This window comes from Sminthopsis crassicaudata, chromosome 2 (genome assembly GCF_048593235.1).
Source record: "Sminthopsis crassicaudata isolate SCR6 chromosome 2, ASM4859323v1, whole genome shotgun sequence".
Lineage (NCBI taxonomy): Eukaryota > Metazoa > Chordata > Mammalia > Dasyuromorphia > Dasyuridae > Sminthopsis > Sminthopsis crassicaudata.
The window spans coordinates 651,841,658-651,868,347 of NC_133618.1; the positions used below are offsets into that span (position 1 = coordinate 651,841,658).

Below are 26,690 nucleotides of genomic sequence, written 5' to 3' on the forward strand. Positions count from 1 at the left end.
CCTCTTTGTATCTTAGATTCCTGTAGCTGTCTAGGGAAGTCTTCTCAGATCAGTATTTTTAAACGCTTTTTTAGGTTATGATGGCAACCAGTCACATTGAAGCAAAGAGATAATTCTTTTGCTAAGTAAATTCACAGATCCCTTCCCCTCCTGAATCTGTGAAGATTAAAAAGGTTGAGAGACATAAGTTTTTGGGTAATTTAATTATTTTTATAATAATGGCAGTATGTTATGGCCATCTCTCTTAGCTCAAAGACCTTCATGGTGGTGAGCTCACACTTTATTTACCCTTTGAAGAGTAGGTGTTCAATGAGAGGCTGGGAGTGACATCATGTCACCCTTGGACTGGGAGACTTATCTCTATTTCCAGACCACCCCCAGGCTTGGGCAATCTATTCAAAGAATGCATGCCCCACCCAAGCCTGAACCGAACACAATGGCCATTCCATTAGAGTGGCGTCTTGAACCAGAAGGTTAGGTCAGTCTCATTATCAGAAATGTCTTTCGAGAGACTGAACCTTTAAAAATCAGGACTTTAGAACTCTGGATTTCCCCAAATTGTTGGTAATTGATAATCATTTCTGTCAAATACATCCACACGTAATAATTCACTTGGCCCAGTTAAGAATCCCTAATCTTGATGATCTCTGAATTCTGTGTCTTAGTCTGTGCAGGGAAACTCCCTCTACCTTACTTTCTCTGTTTGTTAAAATGGGGCTGCCATACTGTTCAGATTTCACCATGATGTGGAGGAGACACTATGTATTGATGAAGATATCATGCTTGAAATGGGATCAATTCCTTGGAGGTGCAAAGGGGCAGGGACTAGCAGCCCAACTTGTTTCTCTTTGCAGACATTCTCATGAGCAAATTCATACAGTGAGTTAGCCTTCATGGTGCCGGTGGGTCCTGATTTAAGCCAACTTGATGGGGGGAAAATCTCAATTCCCTCCTTCCTCCCTCCTTCCCTCATTCACTTCCTTCCTCCCTCACTCTTTCCCTTCCTTCCCTTCCTTCCCTTTCTTCCCTTTCTTCCCTTTCTTCCTTTCCTTCCCTCCCTCCCTCCCTCACTTTCTTTCTTCCTTCCTTCCTCCCTCCCTCCCTCACTTTCTTCCTTCCTTACTCCATTCCTCCAGCTCATTTTACAGATGAGGAAACAGACCCACAGGATTAAATAATTTTTCCACTACTAGTTAAGTGTCTGAGGCTGGATTTGAACTCATGAAGATGAGTCTTCCTGATTCTAAGCCCCTATGGTGCTCCCTAGCTGCCTCCACTTCATTTTACAGATGAGGTAAAAGCCCAGGAGAGCTAAGGGATATACCATGCCTTATTGTCTGTTACACAGAAAGTAACAAAGGTGGGGTTTCATTCCAGATTGTTGTTCGTCCTTCATCTGTGGACTCCCGGAGCCAATATTCTTTTCACTTTTCCAGTCTATTTCTTTGGATTGAATGAATATGAAAAAGCTCATCAGAAAATATAGACTGCTGTATTCTAAGGGAATGATTGTATAGACCTTGCAGAATACCTTGTGGATATAGGATTTTCATCCAGATTGACAATGAAAGAGTAAATCCCCTGGACTTCTGAGTCAATCTAATTTTTCTTCTAGAATATTTCTTGAAGTTTCCTTAACTTAGCACTGTTAGTTAAAATGTTGATACCCCTTTCACTTGATTTGCAATTGAAAGATACCTTTAAGATTTAGTGCTCTCATTTTATAGATGAAGAAACTGAGGCCCAGAAAGGAAAAGGAATTCTTTTCATCCACCCCTTCTCCTAAGCTTATTTGTGGTGTCTAACCTTTTCCCATTCTTTGTTTCCTCACATCCTACCTTACTCATTCTTCCCAACCATGTCTACCTTGATCATTTTTCTAAGTAATATTTTCCTTATTCTGCTCTGAGCCTGTAACATGACTTTTTCTTCATTTAAATCACCCTCCATCTCTTTTTCTTCTTCAAATGAGATAGATAGATTCTCCGAAGCTTTGCCATTATGTTTACATTAAATCTCCTTTAAAAACTGCCCTTCGAAAGGTAGATCTTTGCAACCTCTCAGTGGAGATTGAGAGAACTTTTGGGGGGTGGGGGTGGGGAAGTGGTTGGCAAATTCGGGTTGTTTTACAAGCAGCAAAGTTTACCTGCCCAGTTTACCACCTTTCTCCTGCTTCCTTCACAGAAAGCTGAGGCCTCTTCTACCACCTGACTGCCCTACCCAGTTCCTTGTCCCTATTCTTCTAATAAGAGACACTTAAAGGTGATGGGGGTGGGGAGGAGAAGAAAGGTTGGTGTTTGAATAAACTTTGGCTATTTAGGTTCCCAGAGTCTATTCAGATAGAACAAAGCCATGTGGTGATTAATGCCCTTAAAATTTACAAGAAAAGGAGAGCTTAGCTGGAGTGGAAGAATAGACATTTGTGAACTGTACAGAACAAACTGCTTTCTCACCAGACGGTTTTCTCTTCTCCAACCTGGTCCCTGGGGAGGGGGAAAGGAGGTATAGCAAGGTTCCTGCTTTGTAGTGGAGCAGGTGTCTGGCCCTACTTCCCTAACTGTGCTAGGTGTTAGGGCTCCCTTCTCCAAGGACCTTGGCCAGGCCGGTTCCCCAACAAAGCCCACAGGGGAAAGGTCAGCCTGGTTCCACAAGGCTGGTTTTGTTGCCTGGATCCTCTCACGGCTTGTAAACTCCAAGAGGCCCTGGCTGACTAAAGGGGGCTGTTTGCCTTGTGTGTTTGCGAGAGGGATTTACCCATCTCTCCTGCTGGCTGGATGATTTATGGTTTAGAGGAAATGTCGATGCTCTGGGTGTGACGGCTGAAGGGATTTGGTTTCATGTCTGAAAAGCCAAACCGGTGGTCCCTCCGGCTTCCCAGATTTTCAGTTAAGCTGTTCCATCTTATGGGGATGTCAAGGGTTATTTCCGTCTCCTTCTTAGGGATTTTGCTTGTGTCATTCTTGTGAGAGCTGGGACTAGCCTTGGATTCCCAGTGATACACACAGGAGAATTCCTCTAGGGACTTGGACATTAGAGTGAGAACACTGACAAATCTCTAAACAATGTCATTATCCTTAGTTTTACCCTGTCCTTGAGTTGCCTAAAAATGAAGAAAATTCCTTAGATCATAGATCTTGAGCAGAAAGGGATCTTCCAGTGCTCTTTGGTCCAGTTCCTTGATTTCACAGATCAAGGCAGAGATGTGAAGTTCGGGGTCACACGGATGTTAAATGTCAAAGGTGGGACTTGAAACCAGTTCTTCTGATTTCAGAACTGATGTTTCTGTTTATTTCCCTGGGAACCATTCTACCAGAATTTAAGTTTTTTAAGGGTGAGAACTGTTTTGTTCTTGTTTTTGCATCTTGAACACTTGACAAATAGTAGGTGTCTAATTGATGCTTGTTGAATTGAATTCCCTGGGAGTTGGGAAAAAGAAGGGCAAACTTTCTCTCATTTCTTTTTCATCCCATTTAGGCGAAAGGGAAAGCTGAATAGGCTGAGTCCTTTTCTTAGCTTGGGGCAAAATACCTGTTCTTGGCTTTCACCTTGCCTCTGAGAGGTTGCAGAGTTTGTGGCAACTAAGTACTGGGAGAATCTCATTTCTTCTGAGAGCTGTGGTACTCATCTCTTAGGATGACTATTCCCTTTGGACCATGGAAGCAGGCCAAATTAAAATTCCTTTTTAGATGCTGCCTTAAATTAACCCCAGTAGCTTATTATACATTTATTTCTTGGCGTGTTTGCTGATAAAGCAAGACTAGGTAATCACATTGAACCAGAGGGCACTTCTGGGAGTTTATTCAATTGTTCCTTTTCAGTCTAACTGTTCTTTGTCACAAAAACTTCTGGACTATTTGTTTCATTCTGACCTGGTCTCAACACCTCAGGGTAGCATCCAGGTTTATCAACAAGTGAGTGTTGTTGGTGGATGTTGTATGTTTCTTTCCATATTAAGGGAAAATAAAATCACAGTCTCTTTTGGCATTAAGATTCCTTGAGGACAATTCAGTCCCTGGCCTCAGGGGTCTACTTTTCTACTCTGAGAATGTGTCATTTGCTTTGGAGAACTGAACTCTGGGGGCTGAAGTTATCTATATAAAGCTTTCCTTTTTTTTTTTTTTTTAACTTGTGAAATGGAAAGAACTCTTGGTCTCAAAGAGGATTTGGGTTTGAATCTTGTTTCTGCTATTTAATACCCTTGAAAAATTGGGCAAATCACTTAGGATCACATACATATAGAGATAAATGGAAACTTGGATTTAGTCCAACATTCTCATTTTTTCAGAGAAGGCCTTGAGATTCAAGGATGTGAAGAGACTTGCCCACAAGTAAGTAAACATAACCAGACTTAAAGCTTAGGGACTTGGACTCCACATTTTCTGTTTTTATAGGGTATGGCAGTTCCAGTGTGTCATGGCTTCAATTTCCTTATCAGAAAATGAAGAAGTTGGCAGCTCTGTGGTCTTTGCAGTGTCAATTCTATTATGTTATAATTGCTGGATAAGTTTTTTAAAATAATCATTTCTTAAAAAAATGAAAACAATTACCATTGAATACTAGAGGATTCTCACATGGTCCTTCCCACAACTGCCACCTCGTGGGCACTACCAGAATGACAATAGCTGCTTTTCTCTCTGGTATAATAAAACATCTTTGATTAAAACTGTAAGGACTTGGGATTTGCAGGATTAATTCAAACATGGTATAAGGAATTCTCATTTAATAAACTATAAAAAATTTCTTCCTCTGTGAATTTTCATAGCTTTAGAGATGGAATGAAATGAAACATCTTGCTTTGTGTCAGGCATTGAGGATATACATAAAAGCAAGACAGTCTTTGCCTTTAAAGAGCTTGTGTTCTAATAGGGAAAGACAACATGTAGGGGAGCAAGAGTTGGAAGAGAGGCCGTGGCAGAGGAGCATTGCTTGGTGAGTCAGTCGTAGGATGGACCTCAGACCAAGGACAATAAGGTGAAAGGTCAATAAGAACCCAGGTTGGGGGTCAGGATCTGAATTCTGGTGGGACAAGGAGAGGGAATTGGAAGAGGCTGGAATGGAGGGGGTATGCCGTGAAAATGGCCAGGAAGTAACTTTAAAGCTCTAACCATTTAGTTTCACAAATGAGATCTCTAAGATCCCTCATGTATCTGCTGAGCTGATATTTGAATATAGCCGGTTAGTGTCTGAGACTGAATTTGAACTTCTGACTATAGATCCCCAGCTTTGAGCACCGTGACTCTACCTAGCCGCTTTTAAGGGGAAGGCAAAAGTCTCTTGCATAGTTGAAGTATTACATTGCATTAAAGTATTGCATTAAATCCAAGCATTTGAATCATAGAGCAGTTTATGGCATGGCTAACAGCCCAAGTAATTCTTGGTTTATACGTAGAATTAGCTTAGTTATCTGTTTTTCCAGTCCTAGGCAGATTAGGAGTAAGGAGAGGATCTGATGGAGTAGGTGCACTGACAGGATTGAGAATTAACAGCTGGCAGCCTGATAGTGGTGGAGGAGCAGAACCCTATAAAAATCAGATCGGACTCAAAAGCCTCAGCAGCAGAGGGTCGTGTCATTTATCGTGAGGAGAAAAGTCCCATAGCACGAGAGCAATGAGGAATTAAGGGGCTGGAATACTCAGCCCTTCAGTAATTCTGTTGTTTATAGTAGATTCCTTCAGAAACGATTAAAATCATATTCTCCATTCTTGCCTGAGAAGGCAGGCAGTTCTGTGATACATTTTAGGTAGATTCTGTCCAAATTTGTTAAAGTGCTTTGGGACTTAAGAGTTGTAAGCTTTAATTATTTGGGGAATTCACCCGTGTATGATAATTTAGATATTTATACAGGGCTTTCGGGTTTGCATAGTATTTTACATATATTTATTTGAGCCTCCAAAAATTCTGAGATAAGTTGAGGCAAGTATAATGATTAGAGGACTGGACTTGGAAGCAGGAAGGCTTGAGTTCAAATTTTGCCTAAGATGTTTCCTAGTTGTGTGACCCACTTAACCTGTCTGCTTCAGTGTCCATCTTGTAATGAGGATAATAATTATACTTTCTTCATTAGATTGTTCTGTGAGGATATCAGCTATTCAGAGGTGTGTGTGTGTATAAAAATATATATGTAATATAAAAATACATAAACTTACACATATACATAATTATATATATACCCACATAATATAGATATGTATATACACATACATATGTGTGTGTATGTATATATGGAACTAGAAATCAAACAGCAAGCCTTTATTAAATATGTCCTGTGTGCCAAAAACTATGTCAATCTTGGAGATACAAATGCAAAAAAAAAAATGAAATTATCCCTATTCATAAGAAGCTTCTATTCTAATAGGAGAGAAAAGTGTATTTGTTAGTCTAAATGAATGCAAGTAAATGGAAAATAGTGAAATATAGTTGTTTGGTAGGTTAGGTAGCTGGGGAGGAAAGGCATCAGCCTTTGGGGGAATCAGGAAAAGGCTTGGAATACAAGGTGGTGCCTGATTTTTAACTTGAAGGAAGGGAACTCTCGAGATGATGGAGGAGGCAATACATCCCAATACATGCAAAAAACCAGGAAGGTACAATTTGAATCTAGGTGTTCACTTGAATTTCTGCTGCTGTACCATGCTGCTTCCCAACCTTATTCTTTGATAATTCTGGATACTTTAATCATTTCATATCTTGTCTACTTGAAGTAATAATAGGGCTTAAAAATTCAATAATTTATACTTTTAAAAAATTCGTGCTTTTTAGTTTAGTGAGGTTAAAGTATTCTTCAAGGAGATCTCAATGAGTCACCATAATCATTGTGATAATTTCATGAGATGTAAAAATGTATAGAGAGCTCAAGGTCCTCTAAATTAGCTGAACGCTGGTGACTAGAGATCTGATCTCAAATCCTTTGTTTTTCTACCTACCATATGCACAAATTTCCTTCTTCATGTAATATCAGATTGAGGTTTCTGTTGAAAAAGACTGTAAGCCTTTTTGAGGGCAGGTGAATCTCCATCTTGCAACTACTTCTGTGTTTTACATGGGAGAGAGATAGTAAGCCTTTCCCTTTTCACCCCAGAGCCCTTGATAAACAAGTCACTTATATTTTTAGGTTTTGAAGGAGAACGGTTCATCAGAGATCCTAAACACGCTGTATGACACAGCCATGGGGAAGCTGGAGGGACTAAAGAAGGACTATGATGGATTGAGAAAGCGGTACAACGAAAAGGTCGCTAACCACAACACTGACCTGAGCCGGCTGGAGCAGATGGAAGAGGAGAACAGGCGCCTGCAGAAACAGACAGACACACTGGTGAAACAGAGAGACACATCCATCCACTTCCAGCAACAATACTCCTTATCCCTAAGGCGGTAGGAGCCAGGGGAGGGCTGGGGAGAAGGGATCTAGGGAAAAGGGGGCCAGAGAGTACAATCTCTGGAAGAGTACAGTCGAGATGATTCGGCTGGGTGACAGCATGGGATTATTGATTTGCAAGGCTGATCCTGGCTCCCACCCCATATCCCCCTGAAGTCAGTAGGAATGTGATCCCATTTCATCCTCATGCCATCTTTAAGAAGAAGGGCAGGGAAGGGGCTTTGTTTCCATTTTCATAAACTGGGAGAATAAAACTTAGAGACTTGAAGAGTCTTTCTCAGCATGACATAGCTGATGGGTAGAGGAGTGGGAACTACAACAGTTCTTATTCCTACCAAGAACTCTTTCTGGTTGACCTGAAAGCCAATGGAAGCAATTGGGAAGTGCCCAGATCAGTTTGAGATCTTTCTTGATCTCATAGATCAGAAAGACATCTCAAAGGTCATTGAGTCCAGTGCCCTTTTTTTTACAATTGAATAAACTGAGGCCCTTAGAGGTTGTGTCATGTTCAGTTTCGTACAACTAGTAAGAGTCTGAGGCAGGATTTGAACACAGGGCTACTGGACTTACTGTTCTATCCACAGTACCGTACTGCCTGCTCAGGTTCTGTTGAAGGAATGACAAATCCACAGCCAAGTACCATGTGGACACATTCCTTTTGTAGCCCTTTAAATGAAGCTGAGGGGGAAAAATGCATCCAGGGAGAATCCTATTCATACTGTGATTAAGAAGTAGTAACACGGCCTTTGAGAAATTTATAATGGTTGTTATGAGTTTGTTATATGGGGACATAGGAGCAATCTCTAATGAACCAGCATGATCATCTCAAATGTTTGTTTCACGGATTATGAGATTAGGGGAAGAGGTGTGCAAAAAAAAAAAAGAGGTTTCAAGGTAGATTGGTGGATAGAGTTCTGGACCTGGAGTCAGAGAGAACTGAGTTCAGATGTAGACATTTGCTAGCAGTGGGATTCTGGACAAGTCACTTAACTTTCTATTGCCCTCAGGCAATTTGCTAAGATTTCAGTTGGCAGAAAAACATTAATTTTCTTTTTTTTTTTTTTTTTTTTTTTTGGAGGCTGGAGTTAAGTGACTTGCCCAGGGTCACACAGCTAGGAAGTGTTACGTGTCTGAGACCAGATTTGAACTCGGGTCCTCCTGAATTCAGGGCTGGTGCTCTATCCACTGCGCCACCTAGCTGCCCCAAAACATTAATTTTCATTGGTAGAGAGAGGGAGTTCCACACTGGGAGTTTCCTATACAGATATGGCCTCTTCAATAAAGCTACTTATCCGTCATGATAACGAAAATGAGTGAATTCCTTGTTTTAAGAATAACTTTCTCTAAAAAGTTAATTATGTATTCACCACATTATTATTTTTACAAATATCTATTAATTTCTCCCAAGGTACTATGTTGAGTCATGTCCCCACTGGCCCTTTTTCTCTAGAAGTTTCTATTTTAAAACCAAAGTGCTAACCTTGCGATTGAAGGGTTACTATATTATGACTCTGTGTCTATGTCACTGGTTTAGCACCTGCCAGATATGTATTTAGATATTTCAGGGTGGTAAGAGAGTATGAATTAAAGGAAAGAGCCCTGAACTTGGAGTTTAAAAAGTTTGGGTTCAAGACCCAGATTGGTCACTTACTTATTGCATGACCTTGAACAATAAACATAACTTTTCTGAGCCACTCTTCCCTCTGTCAAATGAGAGTAATGATTCTCGTGCTCTCTGCCATCCCGAACAGTTGTGATAAAAATGCTTTGTAGAACTGAGGATGTTGTTTAAATATTCAAGTCTTCATCACTTTTAGTGACTTCTGGGCTGATCTGTCTGGGGGAGGAACAGATGGAGCTGTCTAGGAGCTCAGGGGAAGTTGAGTATTGGTGTGAACCTGCTCAAGTCACTTTACAGGCTTCATTTCTCTTGTTTGGAAGATGTGGATTAGATGACACTGAATTCCCTTCCTGCTCCAAAATTCTGTCATCTGGATGGGTGGGTAGGAAAAGAAAAGCTCTGAAGCTCAGCTCTAGTGTAGAAGAGATGGTGTAGCTTTCAGCTGGCTCCTAAAGTTGACAAAGGATACAGAAAACTTTCTGTTGCCAGGGAATTGATACTCTGTGGCTTTCTGATTGGGAAATAGGGGGATTTCACTTGTTACTACATGCTTGGTTATTCAGTGGCATTAAAAAATAAAAGCAAGGGGGATAAGGGTCCTTTCTCCCTGGGCTTAACCCCATTCATTGCCTTGCTTCTTTTTTTTCTATAGCTTTGAGTCCATGCAGCAGGATTTGAACAAGGCAACGCTCCAGAACAAGGAGCTTCAGCGGGAAATGGAGCGCCTACAGTCGGAGGTGACCCGCTTGAGAGCCATGCAGCTGAAAGCCCTGAAGGATGCGGAGAAGTACAAGGAGGAGCGGGACTCTGTCTTTAATGAGTATCAGCTCATCATGAGTGAAAGGGACCAGGTCATCAAGGAGCTGGACAAACTTCAGACAGAACTGGAGCTGGCAGAGTCCAAACTGAAGAACACCACTTCTGAGAAAAGGGTGGCCAGTGAAGAGATGGAGGCCCTGAGACAGGTAGACGGGAGCTCCCCCCAAGGGTATGGTGTGGGCTGCCTGCTAGAAGAGGAGGGGGGAAGCTGGTACAAAAGGCCAAACCAAGTGGAGATGTGCTTGGGAAGTAATCTTCCAGGCTTTTTTAGTGAAAGTAACTCAGCGTTTAAATTTTTTGAGCTGCTTCAGCAGATGCTCATCACGGTTCTATCTAGTTTGTTCAGTTCTATCAAGTGATAATGATGATAGCAAGAGTATATATAAATAACACTTTAAATAACACTTAAAGTTTGCAAAGCAATATATAAATATCTCATTAGGTCTTCACAATAACCCGGGGACATAGATGCTACCATTATACCCATATTATAGATGGAAGAAACTGAGGGCATCCAGAGTTTAAATGACTTGGCTGGGATTACACAACTACTAAGTGACTGAGGTTGGATTTTACTTTTGCTGTGGAAGAAGTGGGATTTGGGGGAGGAAAGAGGTTAGGAAATAGGAGAAAAGAATGAGTTCAGAGGCTCAAAGACACAACAGTGGAAAGAGGGTTGGACTGGAAGTGAAGAAAACCTGGTCCAAATTCTTCCTTAGATGTAGTTAATTATATAACCACAAGCAAGCTCCTTCACTTTTGTATATCAATTTTCTCATATTTAAAAAGGGCATGGTAATCTTTGGAGCATTTATCTGACCAGATTTTTGGAAATGTAAAAAAGAGATGATACAATTTTCCGTACACTTGAATGCTCCATTATGTGTCAGATGCCATTATTATTTTCATCCTCAAGAGCCTCACAATATAGAGTATATTTGGGGAGGTCAGGGGATGGTTACGAAGAGTTTATACAAGGATGAATTCAGCTAATATTAAAGTCCATACTCCAAGAATACACATGTCCTTAAAGAATAAGCCTTTTGGACTAAATTTTCCTTTAATAGCTAAGTCACAGTTGAAACTGATACCATAGCCCCTACTGGGAGATATCTCTGGAGACTAATATTCTGCTTATCCAACCTCAACCTCCTTCTAAGTTCTACTAACCCCCCCTGGCAAAGGAGGAGGCCAAGAACCACTAAACTCTGAAGTTAAACTCTTGCCCCTGAAGTATAGACCCTTGAGGGTCAGGGTAACAAAAGGGTACACCATAATTGCCCAAGGAAATTGCCATCTCCAGCATCAGGTCTCTGGACATGGATTCTTTCTCCATTTCTAGAAATAGGGTTTGGCTTTTTCTAACACAGACTGTACCATCCAAATAGGAGGAAAGGGGATGGAAGAATGGTTATAGGGCAGGTACATCTTTGCCCTTAGAGATTACTATTAGTCTCCCACTATTTCATGAGTTTGTCTGTCCACCACGATGTGCAGAAGTGCCTTTGACCTGCCATGCATAGATCTGTTGCGTGCCACATTGCCTTAAATGCTTGCCCTTTCTGTGGTCTTCTGGCATTCTCCAGTGAGTGGCTGGTGTTTGTTTATTTATTTTTTTCCTTGTCTGAACTGTTCTGTACCCATGTGTCTCTATTTTTCTGCTTGTGTGTGTATGTGTATCTGGTGGTGGAGAGTGGGTAGGGAGGCTGAGTGGTACGGAATTCAGGCTTTCATGTTGTGAATCCCATGAGGTGAAATCAACATTAAACCAAGTGTCCATCCCATGACACATATGTGACCCAATGGGGATGTTCCAATAGTTAGATTTCCTTTATAGTCTCCAAAAGGTGCCCATTGAGGAATAATTTTGGATTTGCCCATTAAGGAATAACTCTACATTAGCATTTAAGGTGAGGGCAGATCCTCCCAGCTTTGGATGACATGTGCAGAGCAGGTGGTATCTCAGTGTGATTTCTGGAAGCTTTGCACAGCTCGATCTCTGCCTTTGGTCATCTTTGACCTTGTTCTTAGGGCACAAGGGGCACTGAGATTATAAGTTTATGCAATTTGACCTTTCTCACAATTAAACTATTTTTGTGCTTAGCTGTGGCATCTTGGATTCCAGGTTAATAGCTCCCTTAGTCTTGTCAGGGTGAGAAACAATTCTTTCTTGAATCTAATTTTTCTCCCTCCCCAAACCCACCACTTTGGGAAGGAATAAGATCTTTTCCTCTCCCCCTCTCTTTTCCCTTTCCTTCTCAGTTTCATCTCTATTAAGAGAGTTTTGCCAAAGTCACAGCTGGACTTCCCAAAATGCCCTCGGAGGCTTTTGGAGCAATCAGCAGCTCCTTTTCCTAACCTTAATTTATGCCTCTTGGAAGCTTGTCTTTCCCATCATCAGGGGGCTGGTCTACTAGGCAGCGGATGAATGTGATTCTCTCCAGCCTTGGTCCCAAGGCTGCCTGCCTGCCCGTTGTCTCGAACCATGTAGAAGGGTTTCATGGCCTTGGGGAAGGATTCTTTTCATCTTCCTTCCCTAGACAAACACTTGGTTGGCACTTTGCTGAGAAAGCGTACTGAATGGCTCTAAATGGACACCTCACCTGTTAGGCTGGAAGTTGTGTCCTCCCTTCTTCTTTCTCTCCCCTCATCCCAAGGGGATGGGGTTCTCTGGGGACTGACATCGTAAGAGCTTTTGTGTAAGAATCTTTTATTTCTGATGAAAATAAAACATATTCTCCCATCTACCTCAGTCCTCCAAGCTGCAAATGCTGGTCTGTGAGAAGGCAAAGAACAATCTACTTTTCTCTTTCTGTCCCCTTGTTTACACTTCATTTTTACCCTATTCCCCCTTTATTCCTTCTCCTGGACAAGCACCTGGCAGGGCTTGGCCCATCTGAATTGCATAGTTTTCCAGCCAGCTGAGAATTTTATGTGGAATTCTCCCCAATCCTAGGCATCCTGCTTCCATATCTGGAGCTTAGGAAATATCTTCTTTCTCTGAAATTGGGTATTAGGGTCAAGGTGATGACTTCCAGCCATGGGTTATGGAGTTCTCCACAGATGAAGGTCACAGTATGGGTCTGACCCATTTATTAGCTGACTGGGTCTTGTGCTGGCTCACTGCACTTACTAGGAGAGTAAGGCTGCTAAATGATGCCTTTCTGAGGGCATGGAATGGCACCATGCCAGCATCTGCCTGAACTTATTGGAAATAACCACCTCAGGTGTCTGGCCCTCCACCCCCACACAAACACACACACACACTTAGCTGCAAAATTAATTCCAGAACAGTGTTAGCACATACCTTCTTAAGGGCACACATGCCCTTAAGTATCAGCTCTGAAAAAGAGAGTTGTATGACTCCAAGGACCAATAAAGATGATTTTTCCCACCCCTGTCCACAAAATAGGACATTTTAGCACTTGCCCTGGGTCTCCTCTTTGGCCTTTGTCTGGTACCTGGACCCTGAGTCGATGCCGAAGGCTGGACCTCACCTTTGTTCCACTGCACCAGCTAACCCAAATCCTGCTTTCTGCCTCGGTACCTGAGCCAAGCCCTGGGGCTTGTGAAGGCCCTGTTGGTAGAATGGGAACTCCCCCCATAGAAACTACCTTTCATGTGTCCTTGGCTAGAGGGAGGGTGACAACTTTGCTTTTTGTTCTCTCTCTTCCATGTGATATGTGTGCCAATGATGGGCTCTTGTTTTAGGAGCTGAACTCAGCTCTGGTGGAAAGAGATCGGGCAGTCTGTGAGAGGAATGAGTTACTGGAAAAATACTGCTTCGAGGTGAAGGACAAGGCGGAAGCCCAGAAAGAGCTTGATCAAGCTTGCAAAGATATAGAGGCAGTGAAGGAAGAAAGAGATGTGGCCAGGAAAGAGAGGACAGAAGCTATCATCCAGAGAGACCATCTACTCAGGGAATATTACCAAGCTCGCCAGGTACTGACCACCTCCCGGTGGGGGGTTCCTCCCCAATCCCCACCTCCCCTTTTGGAGCTCCTACTGGGAGCCAGAAACATGCTGGGGAATTTGGCGTTGAGTTGGTGGGGGAGAGGTTCCTGTGAAAGCCTGCTCAGCTCTCCACCCCTGTGTCACAGGGACCACCCACAGTAGTCCAGTGATGGAGGCAAAGGGGATAGATGGATAATCAGTGGGCAATTGTTAACCATTAATAATTGGCTTTTCTAGACTAGAACAGTCAAACAAACATTTATAAAGTGCTTACTGTAGGATGGATATTGTGTTCATTGCTGGAGGGTAGGAAGCCAGAATCACAGGATCCCCAAGGGACAACATGGAGACTGTTATACTTATGTGAATGAGGACATTATGTGCACACTCAGCATAAATGGAAGGCATCTCAGAGGGGAAGATGCTAGCAGTAAGAGGGGCTGACAAAAGCCTCCTGCAGAAAATAGCCTTTGAGTGGAGGTCAAGGAAGTCAGTAAGTATAGATGGGAATGAAGATTATGGCATGGGAGACACAGGGGATAGAGTGTGAGTTCAGTAAGTGGGTCATTGAGTGGCTGAAGAGGAAGGTGGGAAGTGATGGGAAAGGTAGGAAGGGGCTGGGTTAGGAAGGACTTTTAAAACCAATAGAAGACTTTATATTTGATCTTGGAGATAATAGAGAGTCACTAGAGTTTTAAGTGTAAGAGTGACACAGTCAGTTCTGAACTTTAGGAAAACCATTTTGATAGCTGAGTAGAGGGTAGTTTGCAGAAGGGAGAGATAAGATGGAGAGACCAACTAGAGCATTAAACAGTATTTTTAAAATCTGATCCAATTATGACTAGACTGTGCTACTATACAAAGTACACCTGGATTGGGAGTAAGAGATCAGGGTCCTGGTGTTCACTTTGCCACTGACTAATTAATGGTACTTTGGATGTTTTACTTCTAAATCTGTTTTCTCAGTTGTAGATGGAAGAGATTGAATTGAGGTTCTTCCTAGCTTTGAAATTCCACAATTCCTTTTCCAGTTCCCCAGTTTCTCCTCTTCCCAATAAAGTCAGTTATAGTAATTGGGGCATCTTTTAAAAATATATAGGCCTTTTGGGGGTGGGACCAATTAATTTCACTTCTTTCTATCCCTCTCCCCCAAAATGGCAGTCACCATGTTATTAGAAAGGGCTTAGTCTACAGCCACTGGGCTGACGCTAGTGTAATTTGTGCTATCTTATTCTGTGTTTGAGTGTGTCAGGGAGGAGAGAAAGAGAGAGGGGGAAAAAGTACGAGAAGGAAGATAAGGTATTCTCCAGTGAAAAGCTGAGCTTCAGAAGCTCCCCCTTGGGTTGGATTAGCACCCGAGGCTGCTGAGGTTGTTAAGGTAGGAAGCCTCCTCCTTTGTTCCCCACATTTTCCTTAAAGCTCCAAGGCTCTGCCTCTGTTGAATGTGGTCTCGTTCCACGTTATGCCATGTGCTTTTTGTGCTTCAGGGCCAGGGTCTCTGTCCCTGGGCCTTTGGTGGAATTCTGTGTGGGCTGTCAAGACTTGTCTTTTGGTGTCTGCTTTGCTGCTCCTGGGAGAAAAAGGAGATTTGGGGTGAAAGAGGAAACTCTGTATATGTTGAATCTTGCCCTTGGAGAATGAATTTAATTCATATTTCCAATTTCTGATTCTCAGTTACCAGAAAGAGCATCAGGGAATAAGGAGGGGAGAAAAAGTATGCTAACCCATTTCACTTCTAGAGGAAATTGCTTTTTCTGTCAGTCAGATGTTTGAATAAATATTTATTGTTTGGGAAAATCTCCTGCAGGTCTTTCAGAAGTGCCCTCCGTTCTCTGGGTAACTGGGCAATGGGGAGGAGTTGGAAGCAGAAATAGATGTCATTTTACCCTGTTGTTTGACTCTTTGAGGAGGTTCAGTGCCTATAGTGTTCCTGGTTATAGGGTATGATCTTCATTCTTGGGGTCTGGTTTTCATCCCCCTTTTAGAGAACTCCAGGCTATCTTCTAAGATAAGCCAGATAATATGGGAGATGAGTACTTTTGACATGCCTCCCGGTTTATGGAAGTGATGGAGATAATGTCAGATATTCCAGTTTCCAGAGGTTAGTGAACTTATTTGGATTGGGCATTTCCCCCCATGTGTCCTTTGGCAAGCTTTAACCAGATCCCTGGTTAAGGATATTATGTGCTGAAACACATTCCACTTTACTATATTGGTTTCCCCCTCCCTTGTGGGCTGGCTATTTATGTATGTGGCCAGTGCCGTATACCTGGTAAAATGCTAATAAAGTTAACCACAGATGAGGGAGCTAGCTAATAACTTGAATATTAGAGGCAGGAATGAAAAAGATCTTAACAAGCTAGAACACTGGGCCAATTTCAATTGGATAAAATTCATTACTGACAAATGTAAAGTATTTCAAAAAAATCAACTTTTCAAGCTCAGTATGTAGAAGGCATAGATTAGATAGCAGTCTGTGTCAAAAAGATGGAACAGTTTTAGTATATAATTCAGCTGTATCCTGTTGTAATTTTATTCAGAATTAAAAGAGGCTTTGTTTCCAGGAATAAGGCAGTAATATTCCCGTTGTACTCTGCTCTTTTCAGTCTACACCTAGAATGTTATGTTTAGTTCTGGGGACTACAATTTTAAAAGGACATTGATTAATCTGGACAAAACTCAGAAGAGAATGCATAGTATCTTGGCACATAGTAAGCACCTAATAAGTGTTGTTGTTGCTGCTGCTGAATAATCTTGAGTCCATGTTATATAAGGGCTGGCTGAAGGAAGTGAAGAAATTAGATTATAGAAGAGAAGGTTCAGTGAAGATGTACTTTCTTTGTTCATATATTTCAAGAGCAGGAGTTGGGGGACTTTAAAAGGGTGGAAAAGAATGAATTTATATTCTTTGGCTCTAGAAACCAGAACTAGGGCTAGGGGTAGAAATTTCAATATTAGGAAAAAACCTAATTTATCATTGTCGGGGTTGAAGAGTCATGTGGAATGCCTCGGGAAGGAAATGGGTTCCCTTTTCTTCTTAGAATGCATGGAGATTGCCCACCTATCTGACTTGTATGTTAGAATGGGAACAGGAATTGGCTTAGGAGTTCTCTTCCAGTTTTGTGATTCTGTGGTAGAATTAGATACAAGATAGAATATTTGGGGAGCTAACAGACTTTAAGGCTTAAGTAGTATCCTTATAAACATCTGGAGTTCTGCTTAGGTTGGGAGTAGAAGCATTCTCAGATGTCATTCTGTCATAGTTTGAACTATGATAAATGGATTGAAAGGGGCAGGCTGGGTCAGGGTGGGATGTGGTTTGGATTGGTCATAGCCCCTGGTGTTCTGTCCTTTGAGGATATTTAAGAGCCTTAGTTGCATGCATAAGATGCAAGAAAGGAGAACTTAAACCTAGCATGTTGAGGTGTGTCCATAAAACTGTTCACTCTGTCTGACCTCATAGATACAGGATTCGGCAACCCTGGACATTGAGAGAGCCAACAAAGAAATTGAAATGCTCCGGAAACAGTACGAGGCCATGTCCCAGGAGCTCAAGGAAGCCATCCAAGAGGCAGAAGTGGCAAAATGTAGGCGCGATTGGGCCTTCCAGGAGCGGGACAAGATTGTGGCAGAGAGGGAGAGCATACGGTAACTTGACGCTCTGGGGTTCAGGTGGTGAAGGGCTCTCTCTTGGGCATTTGACAGCTCCCTAAAATTTCCCATACAACTCATCTCATATGCATTTTAATCAATAAGTAAAAATTTGTATAAGGTACTCAGGTAGCTGCCCTACTGAATGCATCAAATCCTATTTACTGAGTGTTTTTCTAACATAATCTATGTTGTTTTGTATTTTCATTTACATTTTCCAATTGCATTTTCACTTGGTTCACTTGGGAGTTTTAGGGCTTGGAGCCTGATTGAACCATGAGTTTGACAACTCTGCTATAGGCTAAGTAACTCAGTCCTTTGACCTGGAGGAACCTGTGATCTTGAGACAAGAAGGGCATTCAGGTCATACAGTAAGTTGTTGGATAGGAACTCAAGTGTTTGGATTCTTAGTCTGCTGGAGTAAGCCAGATGTGAACACATAACTTATCACTTAGGATTGTAGTTCCAGTAATGTTACTTAGCTGCTCTGCAACTTCAGACAGTCCTCACCTTCATCTGCAAAATGGAAACAGTAATAGCTGTACCAACTTGCCCATCTATTTCCTAGGAATGTTATGAGCATCTAACAAGATAACAAATGTTAATACACTTGGAAAAGTCTTAAGCACTCTATTTTGTATTTGTTATATCTGTGCCCGATAATCCTCGGGAGAAGTTCCTTCTCTGATTTTTCTATGAGGCAATATGGAATAGGGGTAGGATGCTTGCTGGACTTGCAATAAGGAAGGACCTGGGGTTTGAATCTTGTTTCAAGTATATGTTAGTTGTACAACTAACATCAAAACTCTTTCCCACTTCATGTTTCTTTTCTGTAAAATGGGAGAATGGAATGTACTTATAGAATTTAACATTTTTTTGGAACTTTTTTATTAACAAAAATAGTTTTCTTTTTATTCTCTCATTTACCTTTTCCCCTTTTGCTTTCCCCAGTTGAAAAAGAAAGGAAAAGAAAAAAAAAACCTTGTAATAAATATGTATAATTAAGCAAAACAAATTTCCACATTGACTATCTCATTTTGTATCTTGAGTCCATCACTTTTCTGTCTGGCTGGTACCTTGAAAGATTCTTAAGAGGTTTGAATGAAATAACTCATATGAAATAATTACACATATTACAATGCTAAAATAGATGCCAATTAATTATTATCATTATTCTACATCTTGAAAATTAGGAAAATAAGTTTATGCTTCCTTCTTCACAAGGTAGTTGTTAATTGTTTAACAATATGATATGCAGAAAATATTTTATTCACAAGCTACTTGTATATAAATATATAAATATTACTCCTTGAAAGGGGCAACTTATAGCTGGAGAGTTACAAGAATCTTCTTTGTGTTATCATCTTTTCATCTTTTAGCCAGAATGAAGGACTGGGTCTGTATTTGTGTTGCTGACTAACAAGCTGATGATAACTTTTAATGATTGCTGGCTAATGTAGATGACAACATAGTGTATTTGTGTTTTTTCTTTTCTGGGCTTTGCCCTGCCCAAAGTATAGAGACACTGGTGGTTCCTGGCAGGGAGTTCTCTCCTCTTATCCCTTAGCTTCATTTAGCAGTTTCACATGTTTTTAAGTCCATGATTCTCTCTTCTTTCCACTATGTGATCCTGTCTTAACCCATCTCCAACTTACAAAGAAATATATACTCTTACTACAAAGTCTTTGAGTTAATGAGAAAGTATCTTTGATAACTCTCTCACCATTCCTAGACCATAGATGCATCATTACAAAGGCCTTCTGCAGACAAATAATTTGGGGAGGGTAATAATTTTGGAGGTGAATGGCAGTGTGATCTAATAGATGGAGTGTTGAATTTTGTTGAAAAACCTGGATTTAAATCCCATGTAATGATGGGTAAGATTCATCCTTAGAATTACTTAAATTTTCGTTTCTAGTTAGTGACATGGAATATTTTTTCATGTGGCTATTGATAACTTAGTTTTGTTTTTTTTTAACTTGAAAACTGCCAGTGAATATCTTTTTACCATTTATGAAATGGGGAATGTCTCTTTTTCTTTAAATTGAAATTAGTTCTATATAGAGCTTAGAAATGAGACTTTTATCAGAGAAACTACCTACAAATGTTCCCCCCCCCCCAGTTAGATTTCCTTTGTACTTTAAACTATATTTCTTTTGTTTTTGCAAAGATTTTTCAAAAACTTTGTTTTATGTAATCAAAATTGTCTTTTTTTATCTTCTGTGATTCTCTTTATCCTGTGTTTGGTCACGAACCTCTTCCCCTATCCATAGACTTGAAAGGTAATTTCCTTTGCTCCTCAAAATTTGTTTATGATGTATCTTATCTATATGTCTAACCTTGTATCCATTTAGACTGATGATGGTGATGGACTCTTGATGCAGAATGAGAGATGCTTTTAGACATGGCCAACCTAGGAATTTTTGTTTAATTTGACTACTTGTATTTGTTAAAAGTATTTTGTATTGTCTTTTTTTTTTTTTTAACCTTAAAAGGAGGAAGAGAAAGTAGATATTAATTTAGTTACTTTGTTAGAATATACCAAGATCTTGTTCAGAAGTATATAATTCTATTATATTGGTTTGATCCACATGCACTCATGTTCTTTTTGTGATAGACTTTTGAAATGCAATTGTAACCAGCAGTGAATGGGATGGGGAAGGAGATTTTTGTCCCAGGAGTTCAAATTCTTTCATTCAATTCTCTACTCTTTTTTCCCCAGGACTTTGTGTGACAACCTACGGCGTGAGAGGGACAGGGCAGTGAGTGACCTTGCCGAAGCCTTGCGCAACTTGGATGATATGAGGAAACAGAAGAATGATGCTGGCAGAGAGCTTAAGGAGCTGAAGTATGTGGATGTGCTTTCACATATCCCTCAGGCCCCAAGGCCTTATTAAAGCCTGGTGCTTACTGTATTTAATCAAGCCTGGCATGATTGTCTCTTTCACTTTGCCTTTTTCCCTAAACCATGGGGCATGTAGAAACGCTGGATTTCCACTCTTTCTGCTTTTGATATCAGGGGTCAATTTGAGATGCAGCTTAGAGTACTGTCTTGGGGCTTGAAAAGTCCAACTGAGTTAAATTAAGCCACTTAATCTCTTGGTCTTGTTTTCTTAACTATAAAACTGGTTAATAAAACTGCCTGTATCACAGGATTGTTGGAAAGGTCAAAATGAAATAATAAAAAGTGCCCCAGTTCTTTTTTTTTTTTTTTTTTTTTGCTGAGGCAATTGGAGTTAAATGATTTGCCCAAAGTCACCTAGTTAGGAAGTGTTAAGTGTTTGAGAGCAAATTTGAACTCAGGTCCTCCTGACTTCAGGGCTGGTGCTCTATCCACAGCTGTCCCAACAAGAATATTTTTAAAAATACAATTTATTGATACCTTTTGTTTTTACAAGCCCCAATATCCCTCTTCCTTCTCTCTACCAGATACCTATTCCTTATAATGAAGAATATTTTTTAAAGAAAAAGAGGAAGAGGAGAAAAAACCCCCCAGGAAAACTAATATAACTAAAATATATGAAACTATGTACAGTATTCCATAATTGGGAACATTCTACTTCTGCAAAGAGGGAGAGGCACATGTCTTCTCACATTTTTTTCTTGTACTTAATCTTTATAATTTTGAAATAGTTTTCTCATTTACCTTGTTGTAGTCGTGTGTATTGTTTTATTAGTTCTGCTTCCTTTACTCTATCACTTGGTAAGTCTTCTCATGCTTCTCTATAGTCAGATCTGTCTTTTCTTGGAGCACAGTAATAAATCCATTACATTCAAGGACTGTAATTTGTTTATCCATTTCCCCCTTGATGGGTGTCTTGTTTCCAGTTCTTTGTTACCATTAAAAAATGCTGATATCAATATTTGGCTGTATACGGGGGATTCCTTTTTGTCCTTTAGTTTTAATGCATGATTTTAGGCTTTTGAGATGCCATGGAAAAATCTTGCCATGCTTTGGCAGTATAGGAGGCAAGAAAATTACACTGATTTCAAGAAATTCAACTCTAAAACTCTCTTGCCATAGGGAAAAGATGGAAAACCAGCTGGAAAAGGAGGCCCGTTTCCGGCAGCTGATGGCTCATAGTTCCCATGATTCAGCCATTGACACAGATTCTATGGAGTGGGAAACTGAAGTAGTAGAATTTGAAAAGGACAGAGTAAGTTGCCTTTAATTTTCTTTCTTTCCAGAAAGAGGCACATAGATGATATAGTTCAAAGCTTCTCATTCTTAAATTGTGGTTCACATCTTCATAGAAGGTTGAAAAATTATGACTTATCATTAGGACGTATTTGATTTGTATACTTATTTATATACCCACATACACTTAAAACTTTCCCAGGTGAAAAGGGTTGTGACCTTAAGCCTAAGAAGCCCTGGGTAGTGCATAAAGTGCTTTGCTGAGGGCTGGAAAGCTTGCATTCAAATCCAGCCTCAGGCATTTGAACTTGTTGTGAGATCCTGGTCAGGTAGCCAATGTCGACTTCAGTTTCTTCAACAGTGTAATGGAAATAATGACAGCACCTACCTTCTGGGGTTGTTGGGAGGATCAAGTGAGATAATGTTTGTAAAATGAGTCACACATAGTAAGTGCAATATAAAAATGCTTGTTCCCTTTAGGAGATCTAGAAGCATCCTCTTAAAGAGCTGTATCTAAGCCTTTGGCATTCATGTAGATTAGACATTCTGTTTTCCTTCTTATAATTGTTATCTTCCCTTGATAGGGAAGTAAATTCTGGTTTTCTTTATTATTAGAGATAAAGATAATGGATTGTACCTGTGATTTCACTAGGGAACTCCCACTTGAGAAAATTCCTTCTCCCAATATAGGTGAGCCCCTTCTCTGCCACTTGTGGTTGTAGAAAGTACTTAAAATAAGTAACCCTGCTACCTGCATCTTAGAAAACCATAAATTAACAATCATTATATGTAGCTATATATATGTTATATGTAACATATATGAAACATATAACATATAAATAAATTATATTGTATTTTTACTTATTTTGTTAAACAATTCTGTTATTACATTTTAATTTGATGCCCACTCTAGCTTAAGGCACTAAGTGGTTCAGTGACTTGCCCAAAGTTGGATAACCAGTGTATGTCATTGATTCTCTCCTATATTTCTGTCCTCCCCTTTCCCAAAGAGCTATCCCATATATCAAAGGATACTTTTAAAAAATACAATTTTATTGATACCTTTTGTTTTTACATTGTTTGAATTCTGGTTTTCTTGGTTTTGAGGCTGGTTCTCCATCTACCATATTGTAAATGCTTCTTTATTTTGGTTTGTAACAAAAGTCTCTGCTATCTTCTTGAGTCTTTCACTACTGAGGACATATATTGTTGAAGCTATTACAAAAGATGACATTATGGAACTAATTAATAAATGAAATGATTATAATATAAGAACATGTGAATGGAATATAAAAGAGAGACAGAACTTTTCCCAAGTTTAAAAAAAAAAAAGATTAAAAACTTGGTCAAGCCATCAAAAGTTGTCCAGCCAAGTAAGATTTGATAGTCTACTAGATCCTGCCTTCTCTATTCAAGTCATGGTCCTTGAATAAATAAATGAGTTCTTTTAGATAACTTTTTGTACAAATAGCTTGCTTTCTTATGTTTCATATGTTTCTTATACCATGTGGGCAAATGAATTAGAGTGATACACTCATAGATTTAAAGCTGGAAGAGACCTAAGATTATATAGTGCATTTTTAAAGAGAGGCAGTTGATACCTATCTAGCGCTGTTAAATGACTTTCAAGTTCAGACAAATAATAAGTAGCAGAACTTACTTTGCAATCAGAAGTGATTTCGAATCCACAGCTCTTTCTACTGTCTGGTGCTCCCTTCCTTTCTTCCAGGTAATGGTCTAGAAAGACTAAAGGAGCCTTGTTGAGTGGCAGGTACTTGGGATGACTTTGCAAAGTCGGGCAGGGCCAGAGAGGAAGGAGGAGTGGCTGATATGTGTTTGAGTTTGTGTTGGTACAAACTTAATACTTTCTTAAACTGGTTTCTCTTGGCTGCTCCATTTATTGTGCTTTTTTGCTGTTTCCCATAGGAGGACATGGATTTGAAGGCACTTGGATTTGATGTGGCAGAAGGTGTGAATGAACCCTATCTCCCTGGGGACTGTGGCATTTTTGTCACTAAAGTAGACAAGGGAAGCATTGCAGATGGTCGATTAAGGTAATAGAGAGGGGTTGTTTTGTGGTTTTTTCAGGGAAAGTAAGAATGATGAATTGGGGGAAAACAGGGCATGGGGAGAAGGTTAGGGCCAAACTCAAGATTCCTTTCTTCAATTTGAATCTGTACTGAGCCAGTGAAGCTGTGCAAAAATAAATCTCAGAACCTCGGTGATTTCTAAAAGTCTATTTCTTCCTCTTTCTGTTCTCTTCTCCTTTCTTAGCAAAGGTGCAAAACTTTTTTTTTTTCCTTACGGAGATATGTGGTCTCCATTACCTTCCTATCAAATGTTGCTTCTGCCTTCTTTCTGCTTTTCCAGTTCATTTTTCTAGCAGACAACATGTGGGCCAAGTGTCTGGCTGATTCTTGTCCAATAGGGAACAGGACGGCATTGTTCACATTAAACTATTTTGGAGATGGGTACCTCTTTCATAGAGATTAAAATCTGCCTGAATCAGAGTGGGAGGAGTGAGGGAAATCTTAAAATAAGTCCTTCCAATGGGGGTGGGGGAGGAAATTTGCTTCACAGGTCTCAGTTGGTGATGACTTGATGTTGCCCCTTGCCAGGGTGAATGATTGGCTGCTGAGAATCAATGATGTGGACCTTACCAACAAGGATAAGAAGCAGGTGGTGAAGGCTGTTCTCAGTGGTGGAGGGGTCATTAACATGGTGGTCCGGAGAAGGAAATCCCTGGGAGGGAAAGTGATAACACCACTCCACATTAACCTGGCTGGACACAAAGGTAACAGACCAGGGGCTTCAGGAGATACCTTTTCAGCATACTGGGATTGATATGTTTTGTTGGAGACATGAGAGGGTGACCCAGTTGATTTACTGAGAGCATAGAACCATTGGCTGTCAGAACTAGAACATGGCATAAGAGACTGTTTAGTCCAGGGGTTCATCTTAACCTGGGATCTGTGATCCTGTTTGTTTTCAGCTTTTTAATTAACATATTTTAATTGTTTTCAGTATAATTGGTCTCCTTTATAATTTGATGTATTTTCTTTTTTGCATATAAAACATTTTTCTGAGAAAAGGTCCATTGACTTGCTCATACTGCTAATTCAAAAAAAGCTTAAGAACCAATCTGTCATTTTATTTTTAAGTGACTTGTTGAAGGTAATGTACTTAGGAGAGTTGTTTCACCTCGTGAATTTCTAACATTCATTTATAAACCAGTAAACACAGTTGGTACATTATTTCTCATGCTTCCAATTAAGGAATAGTATTTTTAATTTTTTTGGGGGGGGTTGTCTAGTAACCCCTTTACTTTTTTGTAGGCAGGCTTTGGGGGTTTAGACTTGAGTAAACTGAAACATCTGGCAATTTAATTCAAGAGCAAGGTAGAGAGCAATTATTTCTTGAATGCTTTATTATATGGCATGTGCTGGAGTGCTAAGTGCTGGAGATACAAATAACAAAAAAGACAATCTGTCATTAAAGAGCTTATGTCCTAATGGGGAAAGATGATATATAAGGGTGTTGAAAAGTAGGATTAGAGGTGTGCAGCAGGGTGAAGGTACCTGCATTGGGCAGAAGCACAGCTGAAAAGGGAATGAAGCTTAGTATTCCCAGAGCCTTACTCAGTACCTGGCACACAGTAAACATTTAGTTTAAGCTTGTTAATTGATTGAGAGAGACTTAGGACAGAATTGAGCTAAAAGGAGAGCTATTCATTCATGAACACCGAATTGAAGTTAGCATTAATTTGTAGTAGACCTAGTCAGCACATTTGCATGATTTCCTTCATTCAGCTGCCCTTAGCACTTGGAGTAGGAACAGAAAAGCTAGATGGATATGGTAAGGTTACATAGGATTGGGGATTTACAGTGTAGAAGCAGTGACATTAATGATTGTGGTACCAAAAAGTGAAATGTTTAAGGATAGAGACGTGGGTTGAATTACCTTAAGCTTAAGGCAGTGGAGTGAGAAAAGTAAAACTGCAATAGAAGAGATAAAATGAAGGAATGAGGGCTTAGGGTTGTGATCAAAGACCTGGAGATCAAGGGGGAAAAAGTGAACAGGCACAGACAGAACAAAGTGGGGGTGTGGGGAGGGTCAAGTGAAGGGGATAGGACATAGGATGGTCAAAGTTTTTCTTTTTTTTTTTTTTTTTAAATTTTTTTTATTATATATATATATATATATTTTATAATATTATCCCTTGTATTCATTTTTCCAAATTACCCCCCCTCCCTTATTCCCTCCCCCCGACGACAGGCAATACCATACATTTTACATGTGTTACAATATAGTCTAGGTACAATACATGTGTGCGAATATCATTTTCTTGTTGCACAATAAACATTAGAATCCGAAGGTACATGCAACCTGGGCAGACAGATATTAGTGCTAACAATTTACATTCCCCTCCCAGTGTTTCTTCTCTGGGTGTATCTACCTCTGTCCATCATTGATCAACTGGAAGTGAGTTGGATCTTCTTTATGTTGAAGATTTCCACTTCCATCAGAATACATCCCCATACAGTATTGTTGTTGAAGTGTACAGTGATCTTCTGGTTCTGCTCATTTCACTCAGCATCAGTTGATTTAAGTCTCTCCAACCCTCTCTGTATTCCTCCTGCTGGTCATTTCTTACAGAGCAATAATATTCCATAACCTTCATATACCACAATTTACCCAACCATTCTCCAACTGATGGACATCCATTCATCTTCCAGTTTCTAGCTACAACAAAAAGAGCTGCCACAAACATTTTGGCACATATATGTTTCTTTCCGCTCTTTAGTATTTCTTTGGGATATAATCCCAGTAGTAGCGCTGCTGGGTCAAAGGGTATGCACAGTTTGATAACTTTTTGGGCATAATTCCAGATTGCTCTCCAGAATGGCTGGATTCTTTCACAACTCCACCAGCAATGTATTAGTGTCCCAATTTCCCCACATCCCCTCCAACATTTGTCATTATTTGTTCCTGTCATCTTAGCCAATCTGACAGGTGTGTAGTGGTATCTCAGAGTGGTCTTAATTTGCATTTCTCTGATCAGTAGTGATTTGGAACACTCTTTCATGTGAGTGGATATAGTTTCAATTTCTTCCTCTGAGAATTGTCTGTTCATA

The 26,690-nt window shown here is 40.2% G+C and overlaps 1 protein-coding gene across 7 annotated transcripts in view; it reads left to right on the plus strand.

The window, feature by feature from the left end:
* The window catches only part of DLG5 (discs large MAGUK scaffold protein 5), a 141,316-nt gene that overhangs the window by 80,574 nt on the left and 34,052 nt on the right, over positions 1 to 26,690 (plus strand). For 5 of the 7 annotated variants that reach the window (XM_074296739.1, XM_074296740.1, XM_074296745.1 and 2 more), the window contains 8 exons: positions 7,109 to 7,368; positions 9,646 to 9,958; positions 13,524 to 13,754; positions 17,230 to 17,414; positions 20,140 to 20,265; positions 21,442 to 21,574; positions 23,482 to 23,609; positions 24,174 to 24,349. In XM_074296739.1, coding sequence (XP_074152840.1) covers positions 7,109 to 7,368; positions 9,646 to 9,958; positions 13,524 to 13,754; positions 17,230 to 17,414; positions 20,140 to 20,265; positions 21,442 to 21,574; positions 23,482 to 23,609; positions 24,174 to 24,349 — 1,552 coding nt within the window. The remainder of the gene's footprint in view (positions 1 to 7,108; positions 7,369 to 9,645; positions 9,959 to 13,523; positions 13,755 to 17,229; positions 17,415 to 20,139; positions 20,266 to 21,441; positions 21,575 to 23,481; positions 23,610 to 24,173; positions 24,350 to 26,690) is intronic. The other 2 variants (XM_074296741.1, XM_074296742.1) reach the window with 1 other exon arrangement.